This window comes from Pipra filicauda, unplaced genomic scaffold (assembly GCF_003945595.2).
Source record: "Pipra filicauda isolate LSUMZ 115617 unplaced genomic scaffold, ASM394559v2 scaffold130_size2058158_pilon, whole genome shotgun sequence".
In the NCBI taxonomy this organism is placed as follows: Eukaryota; Metazoa; Chordata; class Aves; order Passeriformes; family Pipridae; genus Pipra; species Pipra filicauda.
The window spans coordinates 974,116-995,668 of record NW_024103774.1 but is presented as its reverse complement, the minus strand read 5'-3'; the positions used below and the strand labels follow the sequence as shown (position 1 = coordinate 995,668).

At 39.5% G+C, this 21,553-nt stretch overlaps 1 protein-coding gene across 2 annotated transcripts in view; it reads right to left on the bottom strand.

Moving 5' to 3' along the window:
• The window catches only part of GRB10 (growth factor receptor bound protein 10), a 146,297-nt gene that overhangs the window by 47,881 nt on the left and 76,863 nt on the right, over positions 1-21,553 (bottom strand). For both annotated transcript variants that reach the window (XM_027743560.2, XM_039378186.1), the window contains exons 4-5: positions 9,388-9,604; positions 6,502-6,643 (exon numbers count right to left, since the gene is read on the bottom strand). In XM_027743560.2, the coding sequence (XP_027599361.1) occupies positions 6,502-6,643; positions 9,388-9,604 (359 nt within the window). The remainder of the gene's footprint in view (positions 1-6,501; positions 6,644-9,387; positions 9,605-21,553) is intronic.

Here is a 21,553-nt window from a genome sequence, read left to right as displayed (position 1 = left end):
AAGTGCAAGGCCTGCTTTCATGCAGTTATATCACAGCTGTGCAGCAGAGGCTTGCTCTTTCTCCATTTTTTCCAAACACAATTGCAACCTACTTTAAAAAAGGCATCTGAGTTAAACATGCTGAAGAGCAATTTATGTATGATTTATTTAATTAGCTTAAGAGCCTTGCTTCAAAGAAAGATTTGAGAGAAACAACATGATGTGTCATGGCAAATACCCATGAAAACCCATATTTTAAAGTTAGGCCAAAGGGAATGCTTGGACCTGGACCCAAGGAAATGTCCAGATTATAACCTGCTACAGATTTGGCTTATTTAGAGAAAGTGATGTCCTGTTGACTCATTCTGATGTCATCATTTATTTTCAAAATGTCTTGTTGCTAAAGATTATTCCACCACAGGATCGAGTAACAAAATCTGCTGTCACACATGCAAAATCCAACTTAGTACATAAGGCTTGCATTATACAGAAGTTTGTATTTTTATACAGCTTCTCTTTTGTAAATCAACATCCTTGTCTTCCAAAGAGTCAATAAAAAAGTTTTATGGGAAGAAAAATAAAAAAAATGTGCATCATAACATGCAATTAGAACAATTAAAACTAAGAAGTCTGTTTACAGGAGTTCCCTTGAAGGGTAACTAAATCTGGAAAAAAGAATGACATTAGTTCATACCCATTTGTGAATTTAATTTGCTAGAAAAGAGTAAATAATGTTGGTACATCGAACTGCTTTTTGGAAGTTTGCCTGGGCTGTATAGAGGGGGGATGTGAGAAATTTGCCCTATTTTTACAGTTGAAAGCTTCATTGACTCACACAAGGATATTAAGCCTAATATCCTGTGGCACTGCAGTGACCTACATGTAATTATTGCATGCTTTTTCCAAAATATTTGTACACAACCAGAAATTATAACCTAAGTTACCAACCAGTTCTTAGTTTATACCAGCAACACAAAGATGGACTTCAGTTGGAAGTAACGTAGCTGTCTGATGTTTTTAGAAATCTTTTGGACTAATGTTTGGTTTTGGCTTGGTGTAGGAAACCAGAAAAGGTTTCCATTTTTCTTAAACAAATATATTTATCCTGTTAAGTAAACAATGTTTTAAAAACTTTCAGCTGTCCCTTCTCCCAGCCCGCAACCACTTCCCCCTCAGATGTGGGGTGACCTTTTGCTTGTAGGTGTGCATGAGCCGTATATACAAAGATGTGGGGAATAGGGAAACGAAGAATAATATCCAATGGTCTTGCAGTGCCGCATGGTGTCACCCAGAACATGTCCTTTCTGCTCTCACCTTTTCTTGCCCTTCCTAAGCATGGAAAGTGGGAGCACTTGCATGCTCTCAAGAGGTCTGCTGAAGTTCTGGGCTCTGTGGGGAGGGGCAGATGGGTGGTACTTGCAGGACTTGCAGAGAGGCACATGATGAAGACAGGAATGCTTGGGTATGCACTGATCAGGTGGCTCCTCTCCTGTCACCCTCCTCCTGTCCAAGCTCACAGACAACACTGCTCTCAACTTAAGAGCTCTTTGTCAGTTACCACTTGAATGGTCATGCTTTCTCCAAATACAAGACATCTGCACTGCCTCACTCACCAAATCAGTACCTGAAGTAGCTACTGGCTCAAACAGCACAGGTAGTTGGTACTTTTCATCCACGTACTCAGGTGCTTTCATCCAGCTGGTTGGCTACATTACTAAAGTTCAGCAGTGCCAATTTTTACAGATCCATGTGCTGTTCACTATCAACAGGTCAACATCTAACATTTTTCACTGCAAAGCTTAGCTCACAGTGGCCTGTTTCCACCTGTAGACCTGTAATAAAGGATCATATTGCTGAACTCCAAGGAAGCATGTATCCTTTAATTACAAGTAATTTCTTAATGTCTACCAATAGATGTGTTTAGTCACAAAACAGTATTAGCGTAGACACTGCCACTGTGGAGGTTGTTCACTGCACGATAGCCTTTGAAACGTAACCCAAAGGTTCACAGTTATTTCTTTTCTAAGTCTTTTACTACTAAATTATGTTTCAATTTTTCAACCTATGTGTGCTCAAAAAAAAATTATCTACAAGATCTTTAAATTTAAGGGTTTTTTCTAAAACAGAGAAGATTATTCAGAGTTAAAAGAAAACAAAACAAAATGAAAAAAAAACAACAAAAAAACCAAACAAAAAACAACTCCCCCCCAAAAAAACCAAAACCAAACCAAACCAAACAAAAAAAACCCCAACAAACAAAAAACCCCCCAAAAACAAACCAAACCCAAATCTGGAATGATTTCAATAAACTTAACATTCCAGTTTTACCTCCCAGATTGCTTCTCCTGTTAAATGACGATCCCATTTGTCTACATGTGTTTTTAGTTTTGTGCTAATATAGAAGACCCGTTATTTCTCACTGTTCTCTGTCTTCTGGGGAGCAGCTACAGTATGCTGCTGCAGCCATCAGCTTTAAAAGCAGTATTCAGTGCCTGACTGGCAGTAGAGCCAGAGGTGGCATCTTGCTTCCTGCTGTGGTGAAATTAGTACCATTACCCCACAGATCTCATAAAAAATACTTTAAAAAATGAAATTATTCCTGATATGCACAATTTTTTGACTAAGATAAAAAAATGCTTCATCATCATGAGATAACAAAAAAAAACTACCACAAAAAGGTAAGAAAGGCTTGTTACAGTTATTTTTCATTGCTTTACTGCTTTTACCTTTAAAGCAATGCTGTGAACCCCTTGTTAAAAAAAAGCAGTGGCAACTGCATGAAAAAACAAGGTAAAGACTCAGAAGCAACAAGAAATTTATATCTCAGGCTCCAGCTGCATGAATAAAATTTTGCATATGAGAAAAGACAATATCCATTTTTCAGCTGAAAATATAATTTAAGCTTTATGACCTAAAAGCTCCTTTATTCACTCTTTCATTCACACATGCATCCTTTTCTTATAGGGAACAACATACTAGGAAAAAGTTTTAGTAAAAATTGAACAGAACTGGCATTTCTTTATGCTAAGGCTTGACAATATGACATGAGACTCTTTTGTGTTTAACAAGACTGGATCTTTAAATTCCTCTTGCATAACCACTATTAGGTTTTATCATTGCAGAGCTGTATTTTACTGTTATTAAAAATAAGACTGAGGTGTTCCATGAGGAACAATATTAAGAACACTGCATTTCTTATGAAGTTGTATCAGACATCCCAGCTTTCCAGTGACCCCCCCACTGTTTCACATGGTCAGCAAACAAAATATCCACTCCTTTCTGAAATCCCCTAAAGCTACATTAACCTGTGTCCCTGTCAAGTGCCCTAGATAGGAGCTGACCAACGACAACACTTCCTCCATGCCATGAGTGTGTTGTGATGCCCTGTGTGATCAGAGCTGCAGCACCCCTAGCCAGAACTGATATTTGCTTATTTACCTTCAGATGCACAAAAGGAATCACTTTTCACTAACACCTCATATATCCCAGGTAATTAGAATGGCTCATTCCACTCTCCAAATTTAATCTTTGTTTATAATCTACGAGCAGAGAACCTGAAATTAAGCATCTTGATATTGAACCTTGGTTTGCATTCAATATTGTATTTATATTTTTCTTAAAGCACAACTTATTTTCACTAACTATTAAACTATTCGCCAGCTATTAAAACATGCTATTGCAGTCCTTTAACTAACTAACTTTAAGCTCATCACTCTTTTTTTTAAACAGTAGTTTATTTTGTATCTATGGACATTATCTAAGCCAGAGCATGTCCTAAAATAAGTTACTCAAATTCCTAAACTTTACATTTTTTCAATGGGGTGAAGTTGGAAAGATGTATAACATTTTTTAAGTTACTGATTTTTTTACTCATGATGTTTAGCAGACTCCACTGAAGGGAACTAGAACTGGGTTAAACACAAATTACAAGGAGGTTGATCAGATAGATTATTTTGTTATCCAACAACGCTCCATGTTTAAAATTGAGGTATAAAAATAAGTTTCCTTCCTTCCCAAAAAACTGAACCTACTCTACTTTTGTCCATCAATACTTTAAAACTAGGGAGGGTTTCAGTTCTGTTCCTCTATCTCTTTATTAAAGGGAGAGAAATAATTCATTAGAGAGGGAAAGAACACTCTTCTGTCATTCCCTCACCCTGAGCCAGTGTTTCTCATCTGCCTCCAATGAGTTGACAAGCTGAAATGAATGGTATATCTGCACCTACAAAAGAAGCTTCTATTGCCCAACATGTTCTACCTTCTCAACTTGTACCCTGAAAGCTTTTACCACTATGATGGATTGTCTTTGATTAAAAAATTTAGCTGCAATCATATTTACACAATATAAACTCTCATTTTAGGCTTTTAAAACATTTGTCAAAATTTTACATTTTAAAATTAGGTAGATTAATTTTTTAAAAAATTATAAAGTAAAATTTAGGAAAAATCTTTTATTCTGTATTCACAGCCATCTCCTCACATACATTAAAAGATTGATTACTTTTATATTTATCTGCTGTTAAACCACTAGTTTCTAAATTCCATCAAAAACTGACTCTTAGATCATTGAGGATTCCTTAAGACTTTACAAAGCACTGCTTAGGGTGCCTTGGTTAATTTTAATAAAACATACAGCTAAAAGGCAAAGAATCCCTGAACCCAGGTATGCAAGTTTCGAGCTGGCTTCCCGCCAAGTCCCCCGAAACTCGACAACGAGGACCCGCCTCCCAGAGAGGGAAAGAGAAAAAAGAAACAAGCAGCCAAAGCTATAGCAAAAATATGTATATATATATATGTTTTATATATGAGACAGATACACAAAAGGAGAATACCACACACCGGGGGGGGGGGGAAGGGGGGGAAGGGAAGGGAGAAGGACAAAAAGGGGCAAGGACCGCACAAGTCAAACAACCAGCCGAAGGCAAATTAGCAAAAATCTCACCACTTCCCTTCGAACAGGCAGGATGGCTAGACACGGCCCTTGGCTCTCCCCTCACGGGTGGCAGATAACAGCAGTCACTGTAGGCCTCGGCTCCAGATAAGCCCGACCGAAACAGGGACCCACCGTTCTCGAACCTCGCCGGAAAGGAAGAGAGCGAACTATCTTATCCATGCCTTATTTATACCCTAGGTTACGTAAAGGAATAGCATGGAATACTTCCTTGGTCACCTTCCTAGTTCCTTCCTGGTTACAAGCTGGTTTCCAGGAAGGCCTAGACTGAAACCATCACACCAGGAAATATTTGGAGAGGTAAACATAGGTTCATCAGCAACTACAGTATGTTTCAGAAAGACAGCTATGCTGCTGTCCCTGTTGGCAAGTGCTAGGAGGCAGAATTGCCCTTGGTTTTGTCTCCTGAGAGTCAGATCAACACCGCCTTGGCAAAACATCCTCTCTGCTTAGGTCTCTGACAGGGCCCTGTGCTAAATTCCCAAGAGGATGACTCAATTTTTTCCCAGTGCATTATTTGGTTATTTGCCTGTCTTGTATTTGTAAGAAATACAGTAAAACCAATGAAGATGCACTGTGTCTTTCAAGACAGCAGGCAGCTGTTCATGGCAATGTAACGCAATACAGAACATGCAAGGGCAAACATTAGGGTCTACTCCTTGTAGCTGAACTGTCCACCCAAACCATTTATCTGTCAGAGCAGATGTAGGAGCTAATTACAAACTAACTGGACAGTGACGCAAAACTTCTTAATATTTTTAGGTACATGAGCACAGAACTGCTGTAAGCCAATGGTCAGTAAGAGTAACCTATCCTTTCATTCCCATGCAAGTCAACACAGTTTACTATATAAAGGTTTTTGAGCCCAGCTTTAGTGTTTCAGTGTGCTTGAGGAACAATACAAAACAAGATGACTATTTCTCAGAGGGTAGAGTAGGACAGAGAAGAAAAACTGCAGTGTTGCTGGGGTTATTGCTCTGGACCACATGGCAACTCAGTCTGTGCTATCTTCACTGCCAAGAACCTAGAGAATGACTCCACCAGCTTTCCATGGGACAGCACTCCCCTTAAATCCCATTAACAAGGAGCTGTGCCTAGTTACATGCTCTTAAGAACACTATTTTGCTTTTTAAGCAGCTTCATGAAAAACAGCAAAATAAAGCACCACCATGACTTTAAAGAATCCACCTGTTCAATGTTTTTGTGGCACCTAGAACATACAGTATAATATGCACAGATCCTCCTCCAACTCTAAGCTAATTAACTTGACTTCTGAATTAGCAAGTCTTTCTATTGAATAACAAAATCTGAAAGACATTAGACATTATTGCTTCATTCACGACATGCTTTTATCTGAAAGAGGCTTACATCATTTATACACTTAATTCTTACAAGCCTTTTAGGAAAGGAAGCCTATTTGAAGATACTCTCTCGGCCAGTGCTGCCCTACTCACAGACAAAGTCTACAAGTGTTTTTACTTATCTTGAAGCTTTTTTCTGCTTTCAAAATGAAGTAGTCCACTGCTATTTTGCACACAAATGGATGACCCAAAACTTTGTCCCATACTCACATGCTTACTAGCAGGTTGACTCTGAGGTAAAGATCCAGGGGCCAGCACTGGAGAGCTTGCGGGGCTACAAAGTTCTGGGAAGGGATTTGGGATGGCTGGCAATGATGATGTTCTGAATTGCTGTTCTTCTTCTTGAAGACGCCTATAGACACAGAAGCACTAAGCATTAAGAGGAGCAAACTGGCATCACTAGACCTGGATCTCCTGCCCCACCATTTCTGACTGACACTAAAGACAAGGTCAAACCCACTTTTTTTCTAAGCAACTACTATACAGTTACAGCACCTGCTAGAGCTAAGAAGGTAACTGCATTGAAAAATGACCAGTTAGGTGTTTATGCTTGTTTTGTTGCTTATAATTTGATTACTTGGGTGAGTAACTAGGGAACTGTGCAAATAAAATAAACAGAAATATCTATCTGTACTCTTACTGTTGTAAACACTAGCTTATAAGGTTAAGCTCTGCGTGCCAGAAAGTCAGTAAAGCTCTTCCAAACCAACGTGAAAGAGGAGAACACAACAGCTGTCACTTGGAGCCAAATTTCACACGGATTTGAAAACAAATGTGTACCCCACTCTAAAGTTCTCTAAGCTGAGACTGAAACAGTATTGTCACCTCTTTATAATACCAGATTCTATCTCCAAGCAACTCGGCATTTTCTGGAGAAATGAAAAGGCAAAGACAGCTTCAGCAATAAGCTGCAATTACACCCTCCCACCTTATGCCAGTTGTACAGTTATTGTTCAGGTAAATTTGCACCTACTGAAATGTGCCTCATGAGTATACATAGGACCAACAAGAGTTTCAAGCTCCAGTTTATAATACACCTGCACTGTCCACACCAACAAAAAGGAAAACTAAAGCCTACCAGAAAAGCTGTAAGACCTATTCATGACCACATAGATGGCTTTAGGTTTCCCTAATGCCAGGGCATCACCACTGAAGATGCACTAGGTGACTGCAGCAGTCTGCCCTTCAAGGCCTGAGCAGAAGGCACCATCTAGTGGCAATCATGGAAGTTTCCAGAGATAATCAACTAACTTCTGTATTTGAAGGACAAATCATTAAAAACTCAATTTGCTCTCATTTTTCCCCATGCCTTCAGCAAGCACAGCCTCCTTAACAGAGCTGCCTGGGAGACAGCTGCTGGGTTTGCCCCTGGCGGTGTGTCCCACTCTGGGTACACTCACTGTCTTTGTACCAGAACCCAGGGGCTGATAATGTTAACTACTATGAAATCTGCTCCACAGGTAACTCTGTCCTGCAATTCAGTTGCCTCAGTGTTCCAAAATGAGCCTTGGACATCTGGGGGGTTGCCATAAATAGCAGGCTCCAACCATAACTATGACAACTACTGCTTGTCTACATTCCAACAACTACTTGACCAGTTTGATTTATTTTTTTTTTTGTGCTCCCCATGTTTGCAGTTCCCTGTAGGACAGGGTAAAAAGAGAGTGTAAGATTTCTTCAGACCACTAGACATGACATATCAGCAACTGTGCAATAGTGCACTGTACTGCAAGTTTTTGACTGACCTCCACTGTAAGAAGTGGAACCACAGACTCAATACAATTAGAAAGGTGTGGTTTCCTTGAAATGGGAGTTCTCTGTGCTGCACTCTGCTGTGTCTGTACTACTGCCAGTGCATTGTTTACTTCCTGACTGATATGCATATGAACCTGTGTTCTCAAGAGACCACAGTCAATCACTCTGTTCTGGCTGCAAAGAAGATGCAGTCATCTCCCCTGTAGGAGTCTAGATTAACTTGAATAAAAGTTTTGCCATTATTTTCTTTAATGATAAAACACACGATGTTCTTGTGTGTATGGGAGTACAGACTTCAGAAAGGTAGAATGTTCTCAAAATAGAGTTTCTAAGTTTTGAAATGCAAAAAGAGTTTAAATTAAGTGTTTCGACTGAGATATTTACAAAATATCAACAGTTACACTACTCCAGAGAGTACACTTTCTAGTACAGCCCTATTCAAGGTTAAGTATTAAATACTTGTAGAATTAATTGCATCATCAACTGACTTGGTTGCATTACAGTTACCGCATACTACCCATTCAAATAGAAAAGCTGTCTGTCTTAAGAATACTGTTCCTATAGGTAATACATCCATGTAAAGGACTAGAAGCAATCCCTTCCACATCTGGGATTTTTCTTTTATTATATTATTACTTTTCACTTTGTTATTATTATTACTTTTTAGAGAAGACATTGCTAACTAGAAGGAAATAAATTTATTTACCTACTTATGCTGACAGGAGCTCTTTTCCTCCTGCTGCCTAAAAAGAAGATTTTAAGAACCTATACATCACCTATAGACTCTCTCATCACCATCAAGAGTTTTTCACTTGAAGTTTGAATTCCAGTCCTCATCCTTAGAACAGGGGGATAACTTTAACACTTCTTCTTTTGGCAATGACTCACACAATGCACTCAAGTGAGACGAAAGTGCTCAAGGAAGAACAATTAAATAACTAAGAGGCACTTCCTGTATATCAAAACTACCTGGACACAGCCTCATCTATCTACACAATCTCTTATGTTTAAAAACACCAAGAAGCTGTCAGTAGGCACCATACCTGAGAGAACAGGTATGGTTTTTAAGAATTTGGAAACAAATCCAAGTATGTCTATAATTTCTGCCAATTGGTACCAATGATACACTTCCACACGTCAGCTACTACAGATATATCAAACCTACATGATAATTCGTGGAAATATTATGTCCTTCACCTACCTGGTACATTTTTCTATGCAAAAGTCCAGTCTAAGGCTATTCAGTTCCTTACCAAAGTGGATCTCCTATTTTAAAATGTAGTTCCTTTGAAGCTGCTTGGTGACAAGCTAGCAAAAAAGAGGCGAGTCCCTTGTTCCTACCTGACTGCCATGATGCGCACTGGCTGAGAGCGCTGCACCTTCTGCCTTGGAGACGTGGGCTGCAGTGTGCCGGGCCCCGAGGATGGCAGCTGGCTGCGGCTGAGCTGACCATTTTGAAGGAGCGGAGTGGTTTCCGACTGCATGCTACATGTGGAGTATAGACTTTCAAATGAGGAATTCATGTCATTTACCAAAGCTTCTAGGTCCACATCATCATCTGGAAGAAAAAAATAAAGGCAGTGTAATGCACCTGGAAGTCCCAGATAAAAGAAACATGGCAAGAGCAAAGACGAAGTTTCAGTAAAACTGTCACATAATTTTATAGTTATATTTAACAGTGCAAATTTTTATTGCAGGAATAATTTATTTATTTAAAGGCAGCTAGTAACAGCCAGCAATGGACATTTGTTTTGTCTTCCTTGGTGAAAACTACTCATGCAGAATGAAATATTTCTATAATAGTATTTATATATATATACATGTGGGGGGGGGGGTGAGTGTGTGGATATATAACCAGAATTGGGTGGGATTTTTAATGACAATGCTAATGTGAAGCACCACTTCTCTTACTGATACATTTCAAAAGTGTACCATTTACAACTATCTCAGTTCAGCTTGTCAGTGTATCAAGTTCAGTTTGCCAGTGTAATAAACACTTGGTAAGACCAAATAATTTAGAAGAAAAAAACATAAGACAGTGCTGCTGCAGAAGTCAATAGCTGGAAGACACACTCACTCCTCTGTTGCATGCATCGGAAAGCCAACATTATATCTTTAAAAAAAAACCCTGTATTTCTGCATATTTTTGTGATACAGTATTTTGAAGGGCACTCCAAGGACTTTCATAAAAAGATCTATCTGTGTCCTTGCTCTTACAGCGTGACAGGTAGACCCCTACCTTAAAGAGCTCAACGTAAATCAACCAGGGATGTGGTGTGGGTGGCTGGAGAAACATCAGTCCCTAAAAAGGACACCAACCTTTCCACATACGCCACCTTACCTCACTGTAAATAAGTAACTTGTGCTCAATCATTCCTCTTTAATGATCATAATTACTCTGCAAGACAACAGAACTCTGTGAGCCCTTTGCACTAACCACTCTCTGAACTCCTATTGCAGAGCACTGTAATTACTCCCTAGCCACAAGTTACGTCATCCCCTATCAGGAGTTCAGTGGGCTGATGAACACACACATCGATATCTGCTTCTGGTTACAGCACAGCCACTGCCTGAACAGCTACTTCTGACTAAACAGAGCTTTATGCATCCAAAAATGTGCCCTTATTTTCCAGCTGTACCAACTGGCCTGGCAAAATATACCATTGCTGCCTGCAAACTTTCTATCTCACAAAACTTTTTATGACATGGATGGTAAGTAGAGAGAAGTAATGGAGTTAGCAAATACCTGCACAGTCCTATGCAGCTAAAACACACCTTATTTTCTGATATCCATTCTTTTGCCATGTTTTCTAGGTAAATGAACCACCAGAAGCAGCTATTCAGCTTGCAACTAACTGTACTACTTTCTTTTAGATATCATAAATCATTTTGAACTAGTATCACATTTCTTGAGGATATAATCTGAAACAGCACCACTGAATTTCTGTCCACCAACAACATGCCTTGATAACCATAATGGGATCTGAACATGACATTTACACAGCAATTGTTTGGGATGCTGACAACCCCAGTTCTCAGTGTTCGATGAACAAAAGATCTGCTCAGAATTAAATAGGTGCTGGTCCGTGTCTCTACACCTGAGCTTTATTTAGTGACCTTAAATACTATGTTCCTCACTGAAAGTCAGTAGGCTCTTTACTAAAGTAACAGCCACTTAGCCTTTACTGAAAATGTACTCAGAGGACTTCTAGGTTTGAACATGTGTCAAAAAAAAAAAAAACAACAAACCAAAAACCCAGAAAAACCCTCACATGACCCATAAACAGGTTGCTTCCTTTAATTTCTTTATGGTCATTTTCCTCCACCTGTAGTACTTAACAGCTACTACACACTACTAGGATTCACCTTCACTAGGCTACACCATCTTTTCTGTCCATCAGCTAGTTCATGCATTTTAAACAATGTAAGCTTTGCTTTGCTTGGACAAAGTCTACAATAATTTTCCTGCTATTTTTAGCAATCTTGAGACAGAGATGCAATTTAAATTTCATTACTCCAGATTCTTATCCCATTTGGAGAGGACATATTGAAAACACTTCTTGAGCAATCACAAGGTAACCACAGGAGTAGGAGTATAAAGAGAAAGAGGCCAAATTACAAGGCTTTAGAATTTTATCACTCATCCAAAGTACCAGAAGACTGAGCTGTAGGGTGTCAGGTGGCTGTCCAGTAAAAGCTTTGGAGTTGGATGTAGGAGACATAAAAGACAGACCCTGGCTGCAGAGTCAGGGAGTATATATTACAGCAACCAACAGCAATTGTTTATCAGGGTGAAAAGCAGAAAGGGAAGAAAGTCAAGGTGTACATTCAATGGAAGTCCGTATGGCTTGGTCCACAAGGGTGCTAATTTATTAACAATTTAGACGAAGCTATTAGTGTGCAAGATCATTAAGTTTTCAGGTGATTGTAACATGGAAGGAGCGATTAAGAGTCATCTCAAGCTATCCCTAAAAAATCAAATAGTTACAAAGGTGTCCAATGTAGCCTAATATGCATAAAACGAGGCACTTCATGCAAAACAGTAAGCAAACCGAGTACGTAGATTATAGCATTGAATTACCATTAGCAAGCTTTTAAGTATATCAATTACACAGCTAAATTCAACTTCCAACAGGACAAGCACTGACAAGGTGCATATAGAGTTCTCCTAATAATATGTTGCACTAAAGTCCAGAATCTGGTTTCACTCCTCTGTCAACTCCTTTTCTCTGTGGGTGCAGCACTGCTAATAATAGCCCTCAGTCTTGCTATAAAACTTCTGCAGGAGCACAGATCCTTATGCTTTTTAAAGACAAAGCCTACAATCTTGAATTTCATACAGCTTCATCTCCATACAATGGCATTTACTACTAAATACCATTGCGTCTGGAAGAGATTTCAGCATTATGCAATAGGAAACCTCACTGCTTCAGCCTACACCTCAGAAGTGCCAGCAGATGTCTCAGCCTGCCAAGTAATCCAGTATGTTACTTGTGATGGTTCTCTACAGAGCTTAACTAAATAAAAATGAAATATGCCATCCATGGAATTTCTAACTACTTTAACCATCTGCAGGTATACTGTTCAGAAGGGTATTTCATACATAGTGCAATCCTTCAAAGTATCTTTCTCCACCAACCAGTGAGCCTCCATCAAAAGCACTCTACATGGGAAGAAAAAAAGCTGGCAAAACTGACTTTGAGGAGGCTTGCTAGTCAGCAGCAAAATTTGCAAATCATAGGGCTTTCAGCCAGCATGGCACTATGCTGGCCCTCTAAGTGTTTGCACACAAATTCTGTGACTGACCTGGAAGGATCTATCAAGCAGAGTTGCAGGTAGCTGAGGAACCTCTAGATTTCCAGCTATCTTGCAGACATGCACTTCCAGGGCTACAAAAGGATATTTTCCTTAATCTGTACTGAATTCTGCCATAAGATCAATGAGTATGAAAGTGGATATTCAAGGGCTATTTTTTCGCTTCAGCTGAACAGCATAGATGATAGCTTACCACTTCCATGCACAAACATGCAAACAGCTTTTGACTATACTTTTAAAAGGAAAACCTTGCAAAACCTAGCTCTGACATACTTCTGATGGTTGACAGGGTACTGGCAGTTTTATAGACTCTTCTGTAAGCAATGTTCTTTCTCAAACTAGAACCAAAGTGCATACACCGACAGCTGCCTGAACTTCATCTTGTTTCTTTGCCTGCAACTTGTTAAACTTTGGCTTTGTTCAGAAACCAGCTATGCTGGATGTTGCAAGTAATATTTTTGGTAAAGTAAATCATGATTTCAATTACAAGAAAAAAATCTGAGAGTTCAGTCCAAGGAAAAAATGAAACTTTGTTACAAAACCTCTACTGAGATATTGAGCTAAGCTATCATCTTCCACTAAAACAAAGCACTTTGAATACTTTCTGAATGTTTTCGAGCATGCCATAGGAGGGATAACCCCTAAATTAGGCCTGAGCAAACTTTAATCTGTGTTTAACCATGTCCCATTTGTCTTTCTCCTTCTAGTCCTTCTCTATCCCCTAGATCCTCATTTATTTACTTATTTTGGTAGTTGTTGGCCTTGACATGTTAAGCTCAGCTAACAAGACTAAGCAGGATCCCACTTATTCTGAAGCGACATAAAGCTGAAATGATCCCTGCTCATCTTCATCTGTGCCAGTCTCTCAAAGAAAGCAGGTATTTCCATGGTTGTCAAGGGGCTCATTTTTGCATTGCAGAAATTTACTGAAAAAAAAAAAAAGATGAACATGGAAAGAATCTCAGCTTCTGACTACAGACCAGGATGCATTTCATGTCCTCAATGGCAGTTTGGCAAATACCCTCCCCTTTTACACATGGTCTACAGTTCACAGAAAACGCTACAAAAAACATAACAGGACTTAAGTGAGCTGTGATTTAAGAGGTTTGTAAAACCCTTTTATTTTAAAAAATAAATAATTTCCTTCTAATTTGCTCATTTTTTAATTTAATCATCCAGCATTATCCCTTGTATCAGTTCACAGAGAATACTGATGCGAGAGTTACTAGGAATTGAGTAGGAGATTTATAAAAAGGCTGTACCACTTTTCTGCCACCATGAAATTAAGTCTGGTACTATATGAAGCCTAACAGCATGTATATAAACAACTATCTGATACAGTAATGCAGCTGTTGATTGATCACCTCTTCCTATTTGACAACCTAACTATGGCAATCAGTTCCCCAAAATGAGTTTCAGTGCAGCACAGTCAAGATCCACCCTGACAAAATAAAGAAACTAAGATATAACTACTGTAAGATTTCATTCAGGTTTAGCTCAGGTTAGCAGGCCCTCCTGCACACCTTAGGAGACAGATGGAAACAATGAAAGAAAAGGAACAAGTTGTAGATATCCTAGCATCCTGCACTGATGATGCAGTCAAACATTATGTAAATTATAGGTGATACAGGGAAAATATATTTATATTAAAATGGACAGAAGGACTTAACCAGAATTTGAAAAGGGGGAAAAAACTTGTGGTATCCACCTCAGTATCCTGTTTCAAATCCTCTAAAACTGCATATAAGTTATTCTGATTCATATTGGTGATGCAAGTATGTTTTGCAAGGATGTTGGTATTGTGGAAATCTCATGATTTACGATCAAAAATTCAGGTAACGATTACAGTGATGAGTATACAAACTCCTTTTCTAAGACAACCCCTTATTAAGGGGATCCCTTGCATATAGGAACTGCAGCATGTCCCTCCAGTGCTGCGTCCAAATGCTGTTTTGATAGGATTTTTTCAGAAATCTCAGTCATTAAAACTTTTTGAAAGTATACTATTGCTGACAACACACAGCTGTAACAATGCAAACAGAAGTCCATTCTAGGTAACACTCATACTCCTCTGTTACTTTTTCCCTCTGAGCATGTAACTACATTTCCTATGTTCACCCAAATGTCTCGCATTCCTCCATAGTCTGATTCCAGCTTCCACTAATGCCACAGGCACCAGCTGACTATTCTGACCTGCAATTCTTGTACAATTGCTACCTACAGTCCCACTACAGATGCATGCATTTAGCACTTGGCAGCTTGTACACTTCTGAGAGATGCATGCAACAGAAGGTGGAGGATAATAAGCAGATCTCTTACAATTTTTTAAAACCCCCACAGTGACCGCTACAGTGATGTTACAGCTGAATGACACCCTCTGTTCCCAATATCAGCTCCAATTCTATGCAGTCTCTCCCCTCCTAATTTCTTGAAAACTCCACACAGGTGGATAGTTTTGCACAAGAAAAAAAAGACAATATAAAAAATATTTGCAAACCCTATGCTCTCTCACTGTTCTCCAGATCAGAGAATGCTGTCAAACCCAATTATAAAAATATCAAGACTGCCTTGGTTGAACATTAGAAGCTTAGAGGTTTGTTGTTCATTTCAAGTCAAACCAGAAGACACAAACACAACTTCGTGTCCCAGAGGCATCACCAACTCCAGAGTGGTCAGTCTGAATTAAAAATTACAAGCCAGAACCCCAAAACTTTATGCACCCTGTAAGTCTCCTTATGGACTCTGCACTGAAGATTCCTTTCCTTTATTACATTCTAATGTTCTTTAGCTCAAGTGAAATCCTCTACTTTGTACTGTAACTATGGTTGCGGGCCTAGAAAATGTCACATCATTGCATGTGCAGCTTCCAAAATGCTAAATGGACCATGACGTGGAGAGAAGGGCAAGAAACAGAGATGCCGGTTGGTAAAAGAGCGTGAAATTGAGATAGGCATCTGTGCTCTTTGAGCACACTGAAACACCACACAGAGAAATCAACAGCGAACTTGTAACTGCTCCAGTATCCTCTGGGTAATTTTTAAATGGCACATGCATCTATTTCCATTTCTGCCAGTAAGGCTGTGATGGCTAACACCAAATGTATGTACATTAATTACAGGTACTGGAGAGAATTCCCTCTATAGATATGTCTTTTCTACATGTTCATGGTTGGACTCTAGATATGTTCTTAAAACCTGATAGATTTCTTGAAATAGAAGACAAACTAAATTGAACAAAATTAATGTTGCTAGGTAACAACTATAGGAATAAGCTACATATGAAAGGTGCTGGTAGAAAAAAATCAAAGTTTCAACAAGTAACAGGAGCAACTGGCTATAGGTGCCCTACAGCAGGAAGGAATGAAGTTGTACCCTTAGACTAGTGCATAAAATGAGTTTCGGGAATTCTCATGGAAAAAAATGGATGGTTAAAAAATGGAAAATTCAGTTCTTGTCTAGGTCACACATCTAACGCTTGACATCATAAAAAGTAAATACAATGAAAGCTAGGCATTTGTGGGGAGGGGGAGTGGATAAGGAGGGCTTATTCATTTAATTCCAGAGGCAAATTAAGGTAAGGCATGTCTCTGATGGAGATTTTAACGGTTTTGTCTTTAATGATGCTGCAATTATTCACAGACAATGTTCAGAAGTGCCTCCCAGTGTGCATGCTCCCATTTCTAACCCAAGAACTGTAGACTCACACTGGTCCTTCTGTGGCATGGATGGATGTTAGTTGCCTTGACAGACGATTGCTGTAGGTGGCTACCACTACTACCACCACTACTGCTGAATCCTTGCTTTACTCTAAGACACTCACAAGTGTTAAAGCACTAATGGCATCACTATGAGAGGGGGGTTTGAAATCCAAGGAAAACATCTAAACCATCTAGAATTCTGATTATGTATATTACAACTATAAGAGATAGGATTAAAATATTTAAGTCATGGCCAGTCCCTTTTCCAGACACACATAAACCCTTCGTAAAGCAGAACTGAAACTTAATCTTCCAGATACCCATTTTCTTATAGGAAATTTGCAGCTTTAAAAACCAAAACCAAACAACAACAACAAAAAAACCCATCCCACCACCACAACAAAACCAACCAACTAAACAAACAAACAAACAAACAAAACAATGTAGGAAGAAAGCATATCTTCCTAAAAAAACCGTCAGGTCAAACTTTGAACCCAAAGGCAAACATGACACCAGCTGATCCCGTGTGACTGCACAGACAGTGGAACTGCCCATCTCCTGTTGGGTGAGCACCCCACACCCTTGTGCAGTTATTGCTGATGACTGATGACAGCAATCACAAGCAGCTGATGGCCTTTCAAAACTTTCTTTTCAGGCCAATGCCTGCACAACCACTACTGCACAGTAAACACTGAGTAAACACATGACTTAAAGCAGAATATCAGATTAAGTAGAGCTCTGGGAAATTGTCATACTTGAGTTGATTACAAAATCCAGCCATAAGATTAATTTTCAAGAAACTGGTAACATCTGCAGCTTTCTTCCATGAAGTTCAGTGGTTTTCCTGTACCATTTTCTCATGTTACCTACTTTTAGTTCACAAATTTAAGAAAAAGGCTCAGAAAGACCTTAAAAAGAAAGCCTTTATTTGTTTGTGTTTATCAAGACAGGGGAAAACTCAAAACAGCCTCAGTTACCCAGAGGATAGGAAATAACATCAAGGATAGAAGCAGCACCATAGTGGGCAGAATGGTGCATTCTTTCAAAGGTCAAACCTGGGGTTGGAGTAGACTAATCCTCAAAAAACCCAATGTAACTGAGTGGTTACATTGGTGAAGGACGTGATGCATCACACAGTGAGCAGGCCAGATGGATTTTCCTGGTCCAAAAGTAGTTATGAACAGAGGGAATCCTAAAGTTTAAATTATAGATATATGAGGAATAGTCATGAATCTATAGCCTTATTGTGGCCCTTTCTTAACTCAGGATGAAAAAGAAAAAAGACAGTGAACATGGGGGAATGCATGAGACACAGACAGACAGACTGACTTACACAGGCATTCTCTATTCAAGTCTTACCTTCCTGGTAAGGCTAACTGGTTGCTTCAATTTTGGTGCATTACCTCAATAGCAAAACTGAGAAAGCAAGTCCTGTCAATACATCCCAAAATGATGATTATAGAAAGACTGTCCCTTATCCTTCAAGAGAACATGTTTGGGGCAATAGCTGGGCAGCAGATGGGCTCCTAGCCTGTGCAGCCCATAAAAAAAACCAAAAAAACCCCCAAAAACAAAAAACAAACAAACAAACAAACAAAACCAACAAAACAAAACAAAACAAACAAAAAAAACCAAAAAACACAACCAAACAAAACCAAACAAACAACAAAACAAAAACAAAAAAAAAAAAAAACAAAAAACAAAAAAACCCCCAGAAAATTCACTGAAGCTTTTCAGAAAACAGGCAAAAACCATGTTAGCCCACTGAGCCATTAAGATACTTACCAGTCAGAACTCAGGAAGCATAACCTTGGGTAGCAATGCGGACATGAACTGAAATACTGTCTGCTGACCACACGGTAAATGCTTGGCAGACTGCATATTATATTAGACAGCCATATTTATAAGAAGATATCCTGTATCAGTACAAACTGCAATTTGACATAGCAAAGGTCAGGTTTAGTTCCATTTTAATTAAGATTACATACTTCTACATAAAAGAAACAGAATAGAAAACTTTAAAATATTATGTGTTTCACTAATGCTTACATGAATAAAAATTATTACTTTTCCCAATTTATTCTACCATTTCCTATATACACATTTCTACTCATAATGATTCTCTTAAGTTTTACTTGGATGGTTTATTCTTATCACCTGTGTCAGAGAAAAACAATAAAAAATGAAAGTGCAAATCAAATATAGACAAATAAACATTACTACACAAGTCATATTTCAAAAAGGAGTTAAAAATTCATACAGATGAGAAGAGTTACCTTCTACGTCGTACGTGTCTTACAAATCTAAAGCTATTAAAAACAAAGTTAAAAACAGTCAAAGCATCTATTTCTTTCCTTTAGGGAACCTGTGTTCTCCCTCCCTGATTAAACACCATAATACCCAGCCGAGTAATCCCAGTTGAACAATCCTTACAAATCAATATAAGTACCACTGCACGGATTAGTCCCTCCCATCCTGCCAAGAAAGTCCAAGCCTTATCCCTGCTCCGGGAAACATCGTGCGTAACTTCCTAACGTGCTTCTGGGTCGCTCCAGCCAATGCCAGTAATGTGTGCCTGCTCCAGCACCAGTGCTGGCGACTGCTCAGCAAGAGCATCGCCCACCTGTTTGGGGAAATCCCCACCTGGCAGCCAGCAACACCCAGGCTTCTTGCATTGGGGGTTTTATTTCACAGCCACTCCACAACTTAAATACAGCTTTCAAGTAAAAAGTGGTTGGATTAACCCAAAAGGTCCATTAGCATTTCTCTTCAGGAAGTGATGTGTCTGCAGAGCTGGTGCTGAAGCATTATTATTATTATTATTAATATTATTATTATTAGTTGTTCTTGTTGTTATTGTTATTAAATTAGGTGTGTCTCTCATCACTTGATACCCGAGCTAACCTTTACTCCTACCAAGTTTAAACCACGAGTTTTAAAATTTGCTTTGAACAGGTTTATTGCTGGCTTAGAAAGCATGTTTGAGGATGTAATACAAGTTCCAAAAGTTGCACACAGCAATTAATGAATCAGCTATTCCTCCAAGTTAATTAAAGATTGCATTTTCAGCACGTAATAGTTACCTAGCTGTGACCGATGGACTTGCAAAGCAGGCAACAGGAATATTTCATATTTAAGGTACTTCTTGTCAGAGTTGAGTTAACAGAAACAAAGTCATACGAAAAAGTAAAATGCTTTAATGCCAGGGTAATTTTGATTTCTCTATATCAGTAGCTTTAATAGTTTCCTATTAACTCCAATCATCATTTGAGTAAATTAGCTACAAGAGACTGAACTGGGGGAGAGTTGTTTGATATTGCAATACTGCATCAAAAAATCCTTCTCTAAGAGCCTGTTGAGGATTAAAATAAATTTACTTATAGAACATTAGAAATTGCCTCTGACTTGGGACTTTTAAACCTGGCACCTGACAAATAGCGATGAGCACACTTGCCTACCTTAGCTCTGCTTCACAGATGAAGGCAGCTGCCACCAGATGTCCTCTTGGTGCCTGTGCAGCACCGATATAAGCTTCCCATACATTTCTTTGCCCCACTAAAGGAACAGTGTTTTCGGGCATGCATTTGATTTCATGTGCAGACAGATATGCTTTCCCTGAATTGGCTGTCTATTTTAGGCTCTCCCTTCAGGCAAGCTGAGCGGTTATTTCCAAAAATCACACAGTCCTTTTGGGCACTGAATAAGGAGATCTCCCCTGGCCCCATCAGCAAAGGGTGGATAAATTGTGAGGAATTACTGCTGTAACACAGCGCAAACCTCCACTGCATGAGAAGGGAACGCCACAGTCCTGCCTCACGGATCCCCAGATGGCAAAGCATATTGCTGCAGTCTCATCCCAAATGGCGGTGTGGAGCCACCACTGAAGGTGTCTGTACCGCACACCGCTGATGCGAAAAACAGTCATTTAGAAAATCTCTGTGACGCTTCCCTCTGCCATACACTGACTCCAAGAACTCCTGCTAGCCAACATGGGTTTTTTTTAAACACAAAAAACCCCCCAAAAACAACAACAACAAAACAAAAACCCAACAAAACGGAAAACCCAACCCCAATCAAAACTACCAACGACAACCCTGAGACCAGCAACAATACAAAAGAACAAGTAATGTGAATTTACCATTCAAATCTTCATTGAAAATCAGCCTAAATTTATCTAGGCCTAAGAAAACCAGAAAGGTGCTAATATTTCTTCTGAATTCATCAAACGAAGTTTCCTTTTCTTTCAGCTACTCAAAGCCTGGTCCTTTGTGATTTAATATCCCGCTGCACTGGTGAAAATCAGTCAGGATCAGGCTTACCCAGAGGCAAAAGCTGAAGGTGTGCTACACAGAAGACTCCTCACATATTGGTGTGAGCCAAAACCAACTTGTCCATTATGCCAGTTTTCCTTCTGAGACTCATGTGCCTGATTTTACAAGTTGTGTGCATTCCCACTTCAGGTACACAGCGTGCCCTGTGATTTTGCCCGCTGCTCTTCTCCATCTAGTCGGTGTTCAGGGAGCCCAATTCCCTGTATAGATTCACCTCCTTGCACACCCATATAACAAGGCTGTAAGCAGGACACAAGATACTTTCCCCCATGTCTGTTAACAGACCATTGCTTCTTACAAGGCCATCTCCATTTCCTTCACCCCACGTGACAAGGATGTCACCGGCATGCTCAAAAGAGCTTGCAGGGCACCAGTGTCCTGCACTGCGCTGCCTTAAGTCACATCCACCACTCCTCTTAGGAATGACGCCCCAAAAACCTCTGGGCGCAGGGTCAGTGTTCACAAGGGGTGAGACAACCTGCTTACCTGGCTCTGTTTCACATCTGAAATACAGCCCAGAAAAGCAGCGAAGATTGGCTTCCTCTGCCAAAAGCACGCCCACATATTTACAGACCTAGAAAGCCTTAGACCTAGAAAGAGGTAATGCGTCAACAGGACAGAGCTTAAGGTAGGCCAAAAGTGTTGCTTTAAAGCCTGAAGGCTC